Source organism: Salmo salar, chromosome ssa10, assembly GCF_905237065.1.
Source record: "Salmo salar chromosome ssa10, Ssal_v3.1, whole genome shotgun sequence".
In the NCBI taxonomy this organism is placed as follows: Eukaryota; Metazoa; Chordata; class Actinopteri; order Salmoniformes; family Salmonidae; genus Salmo; species Salmo salar.
Window position 1 is genome coordinate 19,013,346 of NC_059451.1, and position 15,377 is coordinate 19,028,722.

Here is a 15,377-nt window from a genome sequence, read left to right on the forward strand (position 1 = left end):
GCTACTTCAATTGAGTGTGTGTGTCTGGGTTTGTGTGTGTGTGTGTGTTTGTGTGTGTGTGTAGGGGCTGCCGAGATGCAGCTGTGTACGTCTCCTCCCTTATACTGCATGCACATAGCCATGGAGCTATCAACAACACTCCTTGTGGTACAGCCATTACTCGTAAGACGGGGAGAAATAAGGGAGGAGGGAGAATACGTGTGTTTGTGTGTGTAGGAGGTGGGGAGGCAGACCGTGTCGTACCCTCTGAAGGGGCTAGTGCGTGAGGGCTCTAACCAGCTACTCTCCCTCTGCTCCCTCTGGGGAAGTATGTCACGGAAGACATGACCTTCCTCTCCTTTTGTGTGTTGTGTGTCACTCTGTTGGTGGACATCCCAACAAAGTGGCAGTGTTGGTACAGCTACTTCCTACATGATGAATAGGAGGTCATCACTTGTACTTAATGTAACATCTATCAACCAAGTATATATTTTTATATCAGCAGTTGTCACAAAGGGCTTTTACAGTGCCATATATATATCTTCCCGTTTGATGTCATATCCTGTTCCTGTTTAAGCCAGCCGAGTGTAGGTGGGCTCGCCTGTCAACATGAGCTTCCTGCTGCTCTCGCCCCAAATACACACACAGTATCATAATGATGCTATACGGCACTTTCAATAAATCAATTAATCAATATTATTTTATCAGCCCTATTTTAGTGGCCAGATTGTTTTTCAGTTCATGGTGTGCATATGTATGTCAGATTGATGAATAATCAGACAGGATAGAGTACACAAAAATACATTCATGAATATGTTCATAGATGGGTCAAATTATAAATAGGATACACACCTCAAAACCGATGGTCAGATTAATTTATCATCTATGAAAAGTAAAGTATGTGGCACCACTGTTTACAGATTCAACACAACTATTGTTTATTTATTTTGGATGTTGAAAGTAAGAGATTACAAATAAGACACTACATTAAATTTTGCCAAACAGGTTTAGAATAATTCATGCATTTCGATGGGTATAGTTGGCTGGTTGTTTTTGTGGGGAGGGAGTGACGATGAAGTGACAGCGTCGCGAGTGAGCGAAGCACAATGTTGCCTTCAATCAACTCTTGTTTTCTTGCCTGACAGACTAACTACAGAGTTTGCCAATGTTAGCTGATTAGTTACGAAGCTAGGACAGTTTCCACATGAATAGCATCGGTAGAAACAGGACAAAAAAGTAACTTTAACTTGTTAGCTGGCTATGTAAACAAATATCACTGCGCAGGCATCTACCCTAACACGACAGCTAAACTTTCAAATATTCGGAAAACGAGGCAATGTAAAGACTATGAATATCTGTACCTAGCAAACATGACAAACCATGATAACAGAAACAACATTTCGGTGGCTAGTTAGCTGGTTGTCTGTATGGCTAGCAAGTAAAAGTGACAGCTGAGCTTGACGCTTCGCAAACGCAGGTTACTGCCACACAACTTTTCTTTCCTGACAGACTAGCTAGCTAGATATAGCAAGCCGTTTGGGACGTTTACATATTAATTACATCAGTTGAAACAAGACAAAACAACCAACTAGTTAGCTGACTATATACAGCTAAACACTGCAACTCTTTCCATGAGACAGAGAGCAATCCTTTGAGCTCCACCGTTGATGTACTCGCCTGTACCAACCAAGAGATCATGACAGGATTTGCTAATCTGAGAGCTACTCTCCAAATTTCAAAGCATCAAACATCGACAATTTCAAACATACAGTGCATTCGGAAAGTATTCAGACCCCTTGACTTTTTCCATATTTTGTTTCGTTAAATACTTATTATAAAATGGATACCCAATAAGGATCAATAACAGGCTTTTAGAATAATTTTTAAAAAGTGTTAAGAAAACAGAAATAACTTATTTACATAAGTATTCAGACCCTTTGTTATGAGACTCGAAATTGAGCTCAGGTGGTTCCTGTTTCCATTGATCATCCTTGAGATGTTTCAACAATGTAACAGTCGTCGTAGGAAGTGGACCAAGGCACAGTGGGTTGGGTGCTCATTTTAACTTTATTAAGAACACTGATGAAAGAAAACGAACGGCCGACAAACAGTAATGCAGGCTATACACAGCTATGCACAAACAACCTCCCACAATACCCAAAACAAATACATCCCTATATATAGGACCTTCAATCAGAGGCAACGAGAAACAGCTGCCTCCAATTGAAGGCCCAATCCCAATTAACTAAACAACCTAGATCAGACATAGAAATACACAACATAGAACCTAACCAAAAACCCCGGACTAATCTAAACAAACACCCCTCTACAAAACACATATAACCACAAACCCCGAACCACATAAAACAAACACCCCCTGCCACGTCCTGACCAAACTATAATAACAAATAACCCCTTTACTGGTCAGGACGTGACAAACAATTTGATTGGAGTTCTGTATTATGTCATGTTTCATGTTTGTGTGGACTCCAGGAAGAGTAGCTCCTGCTTTTGCATCAGCTAATGGGGATCCTAATAAAATAACAAATACCACCTGTGGTAAGTTCAATTGATTGGACATGATTTGACAGTGCATGTCTGAGTAAAAACCAAGCCATGAGGTCGAAGGAATTGGCCGTATAGCTCTGAGACAGGACTGTGTCGAGGCACAGATCTGGGGAAGGGTACCAAAACATTTCTGTAGTATTAAAGGTCCCCAACAACACAGTGGCCTCCATCATTCTTAAATAGAAGAAGTTTGGAACCACCAACACTCTTCCTAGAGCTGGGCATCCGGCCAAACTGAGCAACTGGGAAAGAAGGGCCTTTGTCAGGGAGGTGACCAAGAACTCGATGATCACTCTGAAAGAGCTCCAGAGTTCCTCTATGGAGATGGAAGAACCTTCCAGAAGGACAACCATCTCTGCAGCCTTTATGGTAGAGTGGCCAGATGGAAGCCACTCCTCAGTAAAAGGCACATGACGGCCCACTTGGTGTTTGCCAAAAGATACCTAAAGGGCTCTCAGACCATGAGAAACAAGATTCTCTGGTCTGATGAAACCAAGATTGAATTATATGGCCTGAATGCCAAGCGTCACGTCTGGAGAAAACCTGGCACCATCCCTACGGGAAGCATGGTGGTGGCAGCATCATGCTGTGGGGATGTTTTTCAGTGTTAAGGGACTGGGAGACTAGTCAGGATCGAGGGAAAGATGATTGGAGCAAAGTACAAAGATCCTACCCAAGAAGACATGAGGCTGTAATCGCTGCCAAAGCATTATGTAAATGTGATATTTCAGTTTTTTATTTGTAATAAATTTGCAAAAATTTCTAAACACCTGTTTTTGCTTTGTCATTATGGGGTATTGTGTGTAGATTGATGAGGGGAAAAAAAACAATTTAATCAATTTTAGAATAAGGCTGTAATGTAACAAAATGTGGAAAAAGGGGTCTGAATATTTTCAGAATTTACTGAATTTATATCTGCTGTTTACTCATCTCAAACACCTCGATATCATCATTTGCGGCAGGAAGCCTAGTGGTTAAGAGCGTTGGGCCAGTAACCAAAAGGTCACTGGTTCGAATCCTTGAGCTGGCAAGGTGGGGAAAAAATCTGCCGTTCTGCACTTGAGCAAGGCAGTTAACCCCCAACAACAAATGCTCCCCAGGCGCCGAAGACGTGGACTTCAATTAAGGCAGTCCCCTGAACCTCTTTGATTCAAAGGGGTTGGGTTAAATGCTGAAGACACATTTTGGTTGAATGCATTCAGTTGTGCAACAGCCTAGATGGCCGTAGATGGCCGCTATGGGTTCTAAAGAATAAGGAAAGCTCACCCAAATGTCCTTAGAATGTAAGCAGTCTATGGACAAGGTATGACACCAGTCCATGCTTTGGTTTTGTTTACCTGGCCACTGTTTCAAATGCTAACTTTTTTTTGCATTTGTGGCATCAATCCGATGCAAGTCAATAGTACCTATATACAATGAGTTTACAAAACATTACGAACACCTTCCTAATGTTGAGTTGCATCTCCTTTTTCAGAACAACCTCAATTCATTGGGTCATGGACTCTACAAGTTGTTGAAAGCATTCCACATGGATGCTGGGCCATGTTCACTCTAATGCTTTCCAAGGTTCTGTAAAGTTGGCTGGAAGTCTTTTGGGTGGTGGACCATTCTTGACATACAGGGGAAACTGTTGAGTGTGAAAAACCCAGCAGCATTGCAGTTCTTGACACACTCAAACTGGTGTGCCTGGCACCTACTACCATACCCCGTTCAAAGGAACTTAAATCTTTTGTCTTGCCCATTTACCCTCTGAATGGCACACATGCACAATCCATGTCTCAACAGTATCAAGGCTTAAAACACCTTCTTTAACCTATCTCCTACCCTTCATCTACGCTGATTGAAGTGGATTTAACAAGTGACATCATTAAGGAATCATAGCTTCACCTGGATTCACTTGGTCAGTCTATGTCATGGAAAGAGCAGGTGTTTCTAATGTTCTGTATACTCAGTGTTTTTCCTATGCTTCATGTTACCTGTTGCAACGTTTTATGAACCATAGATTTTTGATTGACTTCATCTGCAACTGCTCTTAACCTTTAATTTAAATACATAATTTGATAGCAGAGTACTTAAATGTGATTTGGGGAGTAGCAGGTTTAATATATCCCCATATAAGGTCCATGTGGCAGCGTGCATCTAGCCACCCTCTGGACCGGGAATCTAAGCGGGAACTCAACCTTTGTGCAGTATGTGAACCAGACCTTTTTATTTTACAATCGTTTTGCACCAGATATGGGCCACACCTTTTTACAATGAACAATTTTACAGAGGGCCACACATTTCAATTTGATCAGTCTGCACTCTGTGTGCCAGATCTGGGCCACTCCTTTTTCATCTGATGGCGATGCAGTATTTGACCCAGGCACATGGTCCAGAAAAACACAAAGTATGTGCCCCACAGCTGCACCAGAGTAATTTTGCTAACTGGGGAACAGGAGAAAAGGCCAAGAGGCCATTGATTTTAGGCAGTTAACTTGAGATGCATGCCCTGTCAAACACAAAGCAGAATTCTGTGAGAAAGACCACCATTTATTCTAGTGGTAATGAATCCTCCATGACATGAGTTTTCCAGTTGGCAATTAAATTAAGTCCTTAAAAAGTAGTGGGCATTCAGTAAAGCTCTTGACAGAATAACTATTTTCTTAATTAGCAGGTAGTATGCCCATCACACAAACAAAGAGAAATACTGTAACGGGCCTGGCTAACCCTTTTCTGGGCTACACCCCAACCTTGTCCCAGGACATTACAGGATCCATGATGAGGACTAACCACGGAAGGCAGTATGACATCACCAACCCTGTCTTTACATGCCAGGAGTCATTTGCTAGTCGTTACTCACGCTTAGCAAGTTGCTTCGAATATTGTATGATTTAATGAAAGGAGCAAAAAACGACTTTAGACCGTTGAGTTATTTGCAACCGGGGAGAAACACAAAAGTGTCTGAAACAATGTCTTTCATCCCAGGACAACCAGTTACTGCTGTTGTGGTAAGTTTTGGAATGATATCGTTACTCTTCATTCAATAGCTACGGCATCCATTGTCCAGGCCTAAAATCTTTCAAGCAGTGCCTCGATGCAAACTATAAATACCTACCTGAAGTATTTCGTTCAAAAAAATCGGTTTCACATTGTAGCGTTACAGTTTACAATGGTGAATGTAACGTTGTGGTCATGCTTGCTTGTTTCTACTCTTGACAATGTAACTTGGTTATTCGAATTTACCCTTGTAAAAGTGTTACATTCTAGCAGTAAAACTCGTTCGAAACATTGCTGTTCGATAATCCAACTACCTATCTACGTTTTACTCCTTTCTCTGTTTGTTGTCAGTCTTGTTTCTTTTAGATTGAATGAAACCGCTGTAGCTAGCTTGCTAACAGTTTAGGAGAATTTCATTTAATGGGCTATGCATTTCATTTTCATATGCGCAATCTAGTATTAACCTAAAGTAAATTAATCTAGCTAGCTAATGTTACACTGTTCTGTCTTGGCAACATTTTTTTTCTTTAGGGGGAGCCTGTTATCTCTGCACTATGGATAGCAGCTAGCATTAGCCAAATTGTTCGCTAAGCTACATGCATGAAAGTGAAGTGTTTCAGAGGAAGGCGTCACCTAACTATCTGAGACAACTTGGGTACAAGCCCCCCCCCGGTCAAATAGCCCTTACACAGCCTGGAGGTGTGTTGGGTCATTGTCCTGTTGAAAAACAAGTGATAGTCCCACTATGCCAAGAGTGTGCAAAGCTGAGTTACAGGAGTAATGGTGACCAGCAACAGAACACAATGGATAGATACTAATGGTAATGGCAATCAATAATCATTTTTGCAGCAGTAGTAGTTTTATGGCCAGGGGATAGAAGCTGTTTAGCAGTCTGTTGGTCTGAGCCTTGATGCACCAGTACTGTCTGCAGGACGGGAGCATGGAGAACAGTCCATGTCTCGGGTAGGTGTCTCTGGCAATATTTCAGGCCTTTTTTAGACATCGCCTGGCATGTAAGTCCTCAATGGCTGGGAGCTCACCCCCAGTGATGCGCTTGGCTGTCCGCACCACCCTTTGTAGGGCCTTCTGGTCGAGAGCGGTGCAGTTGCCTTAGCAGACGGTGATAAAATCAGCCAGGAGGCTTTCGATGGGATGCCTCGCAACACACTGTTTATTCCTAACATCAGCAAGAAATGAGTCATGGAGTAATTGCCCAGTAGCCTAGTGACAAAATGATGTGATTTAGGCTACAGGCTACACACACACCAATCTTATTTAGTTGCATGATTTAGTATGTGTTGCCCACTCTTATACAACAGCTATCTTCCATACACTATAAGTTGAATGCCATAGTATGCTGCTGTTTTCTGGTTGATCTTATTTGACAAATCTGATGTCAGTCATGTGAACAGTGGGTTACACAGATACTTTGGGTTGATCTTTCCGTTAATATGGTCAGCCTGCGTTATACATTTCCATGAGGGTTTCCATGTTCTCATCACCAAGAACTTCAGATCCACTGAATGATTGTTGACCACTGAGTGCAGTGGTTGGAAGAACTTTGAACCACTGACACTATGAACCACACTGCTGAGGCTCCTCTTATTCACCATCACACAGACTGGCTTTGTGCTGTAAAGAGCAGTGAGCTGGATGTGCCAGAACACTCCATCTGCTCTAATGAGAGGGCAGCTGGACCATGGGGATAGCTAGACTGAGAACAAATCTGTGTCTCCAGTCAGTTGGTGGCGGAGGGCTTCCCTTTCAGCCGGTCGCTCGACTTCACACAACAGTGGGATTCTCTTTGTTCCTTTGGGGGAACTACAGCCTGTTCATAACCATAGTGTTCTACATTCTTAAAGGGAACAACACAGTGCTCAGCAATCAATTTTATATTCTATTCATTTACCACATTTTTATTATTTCAATGGGAATATAACAACTACTTGATGGTTGTTGATGTTCTGAATTCTTTCCTCTCCAAGCTCGACTCCCAATGTTCATGTGTTTTACAGCAACGGATAGAAATCCGCAAACTCCGCCAGGGTGAACATTTGATCCTGGGTTTCAGCATTGGAGGAGGAATAGACCAAGACCCTGGTCAGAACCCATTCTCTGAAGACAAGTCAGACAAGGTACGAGTTAAACAAGGAAAATACTCTCCCTGTCAGTTCTCAGGAGCTCAGCTCTGGCCAAACCCCATTAACATCAGTCATAAGGTATCAGAAAAGCAGGTCTGAACACATCAACCCGAGCCTCAGGTAGCAACACCGCAGACCCAGATAGCTCACCTTATACAATAGCATACAGTGTTACTCAAATAGTGGCATTTTATAGTTCTATAATCAAACCAGTTTATTGAAGCTAGTTAGTTAGTACATTTTATATGTAGATGCACAGATGTTACACTTTCATATATTTCTCTTTTGTTGTTTTTGTCTTTTTCTGTGTGGCTGTGTGATCACAGGGCATCTATGTCACACGGGTGACACCAGAGGGACCAGCAGAAGTTGCAGGCTTGATGATGGGAGACAAAGTAATGCAGGTAAATGCATGTTTCAAACGTTTGTCCTCGAGACCTGTTACCTAATCCTTCTTGGACAAATTACATAAACATACATTTGACCAAATTACACAATTTTAGTTCTGGGTTAAAGGTAGACTCGGCAGCACCGCAGATATTGAAATGAGCGAGATGCAAGACTTCGCTCTCAAAGTCACACAGTATCTGCGCATGGGTTCGCTTCACGCTGTTACAGCGTACTAGCCAAGGCACCAAAACAGCAGAGAAGTTAAGCCTCACGCTTCAACACTCTTAGTTGTGGAAATTGACCCACTATGCTGTTTACTTTCTGCATCTACATCATATCACTGAGTCTACCTTTAACCTTAGATGACTTTTTACTTTATTGATACATTTCCACAAGGTGGCACCATTTACTCAGTGCCAGTTGTGATTGGACTTTGCCGAGTGACTGTAAAAGACCAGTACACTATTCAATCCAGATATTATACTTACCTCACATCAGGAATAATAACTACTGTAAAGAAGAATATTATAATTATTGATGTCTGTTGCCAAAAGGTAAATGGATGGGATATGACCATGGTGACTCACGATCAGGCACGCAAACGGCTGACGAAGAAGAACGAAGATGTCGTGCGGCTACTGGTGACCAGGAAATCGCTGGAGCAGGCTGTCAAACATTCTATGATGTAATGACTCCAAACAGTAGCAGCAGCTTGGTGACCTCATTGTCTTTCGACAGGTGGCGTCCCTCCTATGCAACGCTAGGGCTTTCGTGCAGACTGAGTTCGCTATCTGACGTCAGACAATGCCAGTGACCGAGAGCACAGTATTCCAAAGCTTTTCTTGCAAACTGTAAGGTTGGAGTGAATTCCATATCAAATCTGTCAATTTAGGAGGTGGGAAGAAAATGCTATTCAAGAATTGAAAATTGCCATTTATTTTCCTTCACAGATTTTTCACTTCCTGAATTGATGGAGTTGAAATGAAATTGATTACAGTCCTACTCACATTTTCCCAATTCAAACATGGTACAACCCTTTTATAACATCACTATAGAACCAATATGGTGCAAGTTATTGGGATCATTAATGCCTTTGCTAGCTGACATGAGCATGACTTATTAAGTAATTAGTACACTTCATTACCGTTAATGATCTGTCATTTTTAATTTAGCCAACTAATCATTTTATGTTTTCAAGTCGATGTCTTTACAAGCCAAAGGAAAACAATTCCAAGAAACTGTAGATTGATAGATGCTTTGCAAACACATGGGTACAACGCACATAGCATTTATCTGCTACTGTAATTTGTATGTATTCCATAGAGGCTTCCTGTTTACATGAGTTGTTATGTTTGATGTATGGCATTAATAAGAATGGAACACTTAGTGCTTAACACTGCTCTGTGTTGGGGGAAATGTAATGAATATTCATCGGGCTTGGACGATATATCTTTTTTTGTTATCTTTATCCATGCAGTGCATCTACCAAAGTAACAAGCACAGCCAAACTGCATACTTTATATTTCATTATACTCTAATTGTACTTGTCTACCAAATACTGTAATACTCATTTGAGGATTGGACTTTTGTAGGTAGTGTAGCAGGAAGACGGTTACTTCTCGTTCTCAACCCTCTGGGTATAATTCATTTGGTGTTGCCATCGTTGCCTGGAAATCAAGGCTAGGGTATAGTCAACTTTAAGTGCCTTCTTTCTCAGGTTTATATAGAGAAAGTGGCATGTTGGATTGTTAATTAGGTTGCTTGCTGGTTGATGTTAGACAGCTAATACACTTTGGTTGCATGCTGAACCAACGTTGAAGGATCAAATTAAATGAGACGTTTGAATACACAAATTACACTCGAGTGAGTACAACTAAAGCGTGATGGCGCCAATAGGGTTTTAGTATTCATGCTCTTTTCCATTCCTATATAGTTCAGTAATATATCCTTTTTCACTGCCTCAGCCATGTTTTACACAGCGATGCCTCACTTTTTTAATCCAATCTTATCAACTCCTATTCAAATGAATTAAAGGTAAGGTAATATTGTAATGTGGATTACAATGTTACCTAATATACATACACGTCATAGTATGTTCTACTAATTCAATATTTTGTATGGCTTTGTTTTTGCTAGAATTCTTTGAATTGGGAGATTATCATTATACTGTATATCGTTGGCAGAGTGATGTAACTAAGTCTACACACAACTCTGTAAAGAATTAACACTTCAAAAGACTGCCCAACCTTTTGATAAATGTAGCCTTGCATGAACATTTTCTATAAAGTTGATTTCTATCAATATGTCGTTTGTGTTAAAATATCTATTTTATAATTACTCCAAGTATATGAGGAAAACCTTTGAATTACCATTTTGGCATATGATTGTATACTGGACACTTTCCGAATGTTCTTTAACATAAATCAAAAATGAACTGAAAGATTGCTTTCTTTTTTGCGGTATTATGTGTTTGTCAGGCACTTTACAACAATTGTGGTTGTTGTCACCCATAGACTGTCACCCATACTGTGGGTCCCAGAGGGATGGATAGAGAATATTTGGTTATAAGACATGAGCAGGGATATTACCTTCCCAGTGTGCACTGGATGTTGGAAGAAATATCCCAAACAAGCTGTTTTTGTGAAAAAAGAACCCAACATCAGCTAAAACCATGAAGAGCAGCTGTTCTTCACAGATCCACAGCTGCTAATTAAATGGTGTTAGTGAGCATAAGAGTGGTGGAGAAAAAAGTGTGACTGTTAGATTTGAAGCAATTGGATCATCCTGGTGTGTGCATAGATTCATGGTGTGTGTGTGGGCAGTTCCACAGCTTACCATTACCCCGTCATCCACCATTGTATGTAGCATATTAATCAATAGAAAAACAGATGTGTTTGTGATACAGTATTTTCATAGGTTGATTCTTATAATTGTCATATTGAAAGATGTGATCTTCAATCTTGTTTGTTCATTGTACTGTATTTTGTCAAATTGTCTTGATCTGCATGGCCTTTATCACCACTATTGACTGTAGATATATTCATGTCTCCAACTCGAAAGTAATCGGATGACATTTCAAAGCAGCGAATCTATTACCTGACCTTTCCCTGTTTGCTCAGGCATTTTATATGGGGGGGGCAATAGAAACACATTTAATAACACATTCATAGATGGCAAAAGAAACATTCAACAAATGTATCATAAGGAATAAGGTTTTTGAAGTGTCTGTCCAATATCTAGAAGATATAAGAAAGTTCAGGAAATATTTTTAAAAATTTGACACATTTAACCCCTTTTTGTTGGCACAAAACCACCTCCATACTTCCATTTATTTTTTAAACTGGTACCGGGTTACCTTCAGATGGGTCCGTGACACTTGTGGCACCATCGAGTCCCGTGACACAATCATGATCGTGTGGTCATATTTGTTTCTAGGCCAAACCTTTCTGACACTACAGAAGTTTTCGTGAGAAGACCGATTTTTGGGATGTCTGACAAACAGTGCTGTGGCTCTGCCACTTTCCATCACAGATGAGGAAGGTCGACGTACGCGGATGCGGTGGATTGAGACGCAGCCCTCACAAAAAATCTGATATCTAGTTTAAACAGACAGACTGATGGGGATTTTTGTTCTCGCGGGTGTGTCAATCAACTCTTAAGGATTAATATTGCCACTTGTCTAAAAACAAACATTCCCCTTTTAACTGCAGGTGTGGCAACAACACCTGATGCACCGCCTAGAGCAGCCAGGTCCATCCTCTCCCTCATCTTCCCTTTAAGAATAACATCCCTGCATCACATCAGCATCTTTTATCCAATTCATCATATTTGTATTCATGACTGTCATTAACAAAGATGAAGACATGACACAATTTTTCCCTTAATTGTCTTGCTAATGACGTGGTCCCATCATGGGTTACAGGTGAGAGGTAACTCTGCTATCCAAAACATTTAGTGTTTTGTTGGGGGGGGGTCGATTCAGTGAGATGCTAGCTGAAATCTTTTGAGAAATAATTGATGAGAAAACTGCATGCGCCACACACATTGTGTGGGTATGTTTCTCCCTATGAGAGAGAGAGAGTGAGTCTGTTGACATGAAGACATCAGTAAGAGTATTGTTTGTCTGATTGGGGCTGAATGTTTTGGGGGGTCTACTGCAGTGGGAAGCATGCTCCATTCCACTTGCCTAAACACTGCAGGGAGATTTTATGTGGGGCTACAGTGGATGCGGTTGACCACAGATTTCTTGTTTGCTTGTTGCTAGGTAACTGGATTTGATGAGATATGAGATAATCACCTCCTAATAAATAATACTGTAGTAGAGTAGTTGTTCATGTAGAGGAAATCATTTCATTGAAGTAGAAAACGCAAACCAAAACTATGCCAAAACAATAAGCTTATTGAGAAACTATTCATACTGATATTCTACTAATAAACTGGACTCTTGTCAATATAAATATCTATTGGCTTTTTGAAACCCAGAGATAGAATTGAAGACTTTCTTATTTTTTCTCCCTTATCTGTACTGATTTACATTGGATCAAGCAACCATTTCACACTTGAGAAAATCACATTGATTTAATTAACAATTCACATTTCATGCAAGACAATGGAACCATCACCCATCACATACTATCCTGCAAATGACATGCCTTACTTTCTACAGAGAAGTGCATAATTATCTGGCTAAATGTGGATCATACATGGTCCAAATCTCCCACGCTGTGACAGGGCAATTGTGTTTCCATAGTGATGCAATCTGCTCCCATCACTTTGGAGACACCAGACTGGAATCATGTGATCATGGAACCATAGCTTCCAATCGCTGATTGTTCTGAGGGAAAAAGATGCAGCACACAATTAACAGTATTCAGCTGTTGGACAATTCCAGCCCACTGGGCGCAGATGTCATTTTAACGTCTAGTTTTGATATACATTTGGTTGAGATGTCAACTAACATGAATTCCACGTAAAATCAACAAAACATTTCACTCTGTCATTGGTTTTAGGTTAAAAGTTGGGTTCAAAAAAGATGAAATGCCCTTATGTTGATTACTTTTTGCAAATCCAATCAGTTTTCCAAGTAGCTTCAACGTCATCACATTGTATTTTTGGTTGAAATTACGTGGAAACAACGTTGATTCAACTAGTTTTTGCCCAGTGGGAGCCTTCACAATTTGAATGGGAAAAAACCTAGAGAAAGAGCCTTGCTCATACTTGGTCAGAACTAGGAGACACACATTTAATTCTAATTAAACACTAAATTGAGGATAGGCCATAGCCTACTTGTTTTTAAAAAGTATCAGAGAAAAATGGCCTATTGAGCCATTAAGAACTCTTTTGGCTTGAACTTTGTCTAGGCTAAACATTGCATACTATTTTGAGATGGATGGTATTCAAGTCTCCATCTGACTTATTTAAAGGCCCCCTTTGACAGTTTTTCTATAAATGTCAAATTCTCATGGTACAGCAAATATGGCCAATGCACTTCCTGTTTGTGCTTAAAAACCACAGTTGATCACCGTTGTTGTTTTTGTCAACAATAAAAATCACATCAATATAAGAGGACAATATCTGAGTTTGAAGAAACAATGGTAAGGCTCACATGATTGAATGGCTCAAGGGTATACACCTTTTTCTATTGATAAACAGATTTACATTACATTTACATTTAAGTCATTTAGCAGACGCTCTTATCCAGAGCGACTTACAAATTGGTGCATTCACCTTATGATATCCAGTGGAACAACCACTTTACAATAGTGCATCTAAATCTTTTAAGGGGGGGTTAGAAGGATTACATTATCCTATCCTAGGTATTCCTTAAAGAGGTGGGGTTTCAGGTGTCTCCGGAAGGTGGTGATTGACTCCGCTGTCCTGGCGTCGTGAGGGAGCTTGTTCCACCATTGGGGTGCCAGAGCAGCGAACAGTTTTGACTGGGCTGAGCGGGAACTGTGCTTCCTCAGAGGTAGGGGGGCCAGCAGGCCAGAGGTGGATGAACGCAGTGCCCTTGTTTGGGTGTAGGGCCTGATCAGAGCCTGAAGGTATGGAGGTGCCGTTCCCTTCACAGCTCCGTAGGCAATCACCATGGTCTTGTAGCGGATGCGAGCTTCAACTGGAAGCCAGTGGAGAGAGCGGAGGAGCGGGGTGACATGAGAGAACTTGGGAAGGTTGAACACCAGACGGGCTGCGGCGTTCTGGATGAGTTGTAGGGGTTTAATGGCACAGGCAGGGAGCCCAGCCAACAGCGAGTTGCAGTAATCCAGACGGGAGATGACAAGTGCCTGGATTAGGACCTGCGCCGCTTCCTGTGTGAGGCAGGGTCGTACTCTGCGAATGTTGTAGAGCATGAACCTACAGGATCGGGTCACCGCCTTGATGTTAGTGGAGAACGACAGGGTGTTGTCCAGGATCACGCCAAGGTTCTTAGCACTCTGGGAGGAGGACACAAGGGAGTTGTCAACCGTGATGGCGAGATCATGGAACGGGCAGTCCTTCCCCGGGAGGAAGAGCAGCTCCGTCTTGCCGAGGTTCAGCTTGAGCTGGTGATCCGTCATCCACACTGATATGTCTGACAGACATGCAGAGATGCGATTCGCCGCCTGGTTATCAGAAGGGGGAAAGGAGAAGATTAATTGTGTGTCGTCTGCATAGCAATGATAGGAGAGACCATGTGAGGATATGACAGAGCCAAGTGACTTGGTGTATAGCGAGAATAGGAGAGGGCCTAGAACAGAGCCCTGGGGGACACCAGTGGTGAGAGCGCATGGTGCGGAGACAGATTCTCGCCACGCCACCTGGTAGGAGCGACCTGTCAGGTAGGACGCAATCCAGATACTAGCGCAATGACCTCACCCACATTACAGCTCCAATACTTAACATTATTTTACTACTTTGGAGAATTTAATGGTGGTATTTCAGTGAAAATACTATAATGTCAATAACATGATGATGAGGAGCCAATGGATTCTGAACAAGGAGTTATTTGAAGCCCTCTGAAAAAGTTTTAGAACATTCGCATTGAGGCAATGCTTGGGTACGAAAAGGGCCTAAAACAATGTGTGGGTGGGAGTGTGGGTAGTCAGGAGTTGAATGTTACACATACGGTTTCCTTGAGCTGCTAAAATCAGACCCTGAGCAATTGCAGGAAGGCAGGTTGTCATGGAAATAAGAGCAGGGTGTATATACCTTTTCACCCCTCTCTCCCAAGTTCACAACATCCAATGAGAAGAGCAAAAATATAGTCAACCTCACAGTCATCCTATAATGACAGCAAATGGATTACACTTTTAATTGGTTGAGCAATTACTGTGGCCATTA

General features: G+C 41.5%; 1 protein-coding gene across 1 annotated transcript; it reads left to right on the plus strand.

Annotated features, from left to right (window-relative positions):
• Positions 1 to 5,253: 5,253 nt before the first annotated feature.
• LOC106613700 (tax1-binding protein 3) lies at positions 5,254 to 10,497 on the plus strand. Its single transcript, XM_014216232.2, has 4 exons — positions 5,254 to 5,537; positions 7,542 to 7,661; positions 7,994 to 8,071; positions 8,612 to 10,497. Exons 1-4 carry the CDS (start codon positions 5,424 to 5,426, stop codon positions 8,744 to 8,746), a joined length of 447 nt encoding a protein of 148 aa, XP_014071707.1. The 5' UTR covers positions 5,254 to 5,423; the 3' UTR covers positions 8,747 to 10,497.
• Positions 10,498 to 15,377: the final 4,880 nt, after the last annotated feature.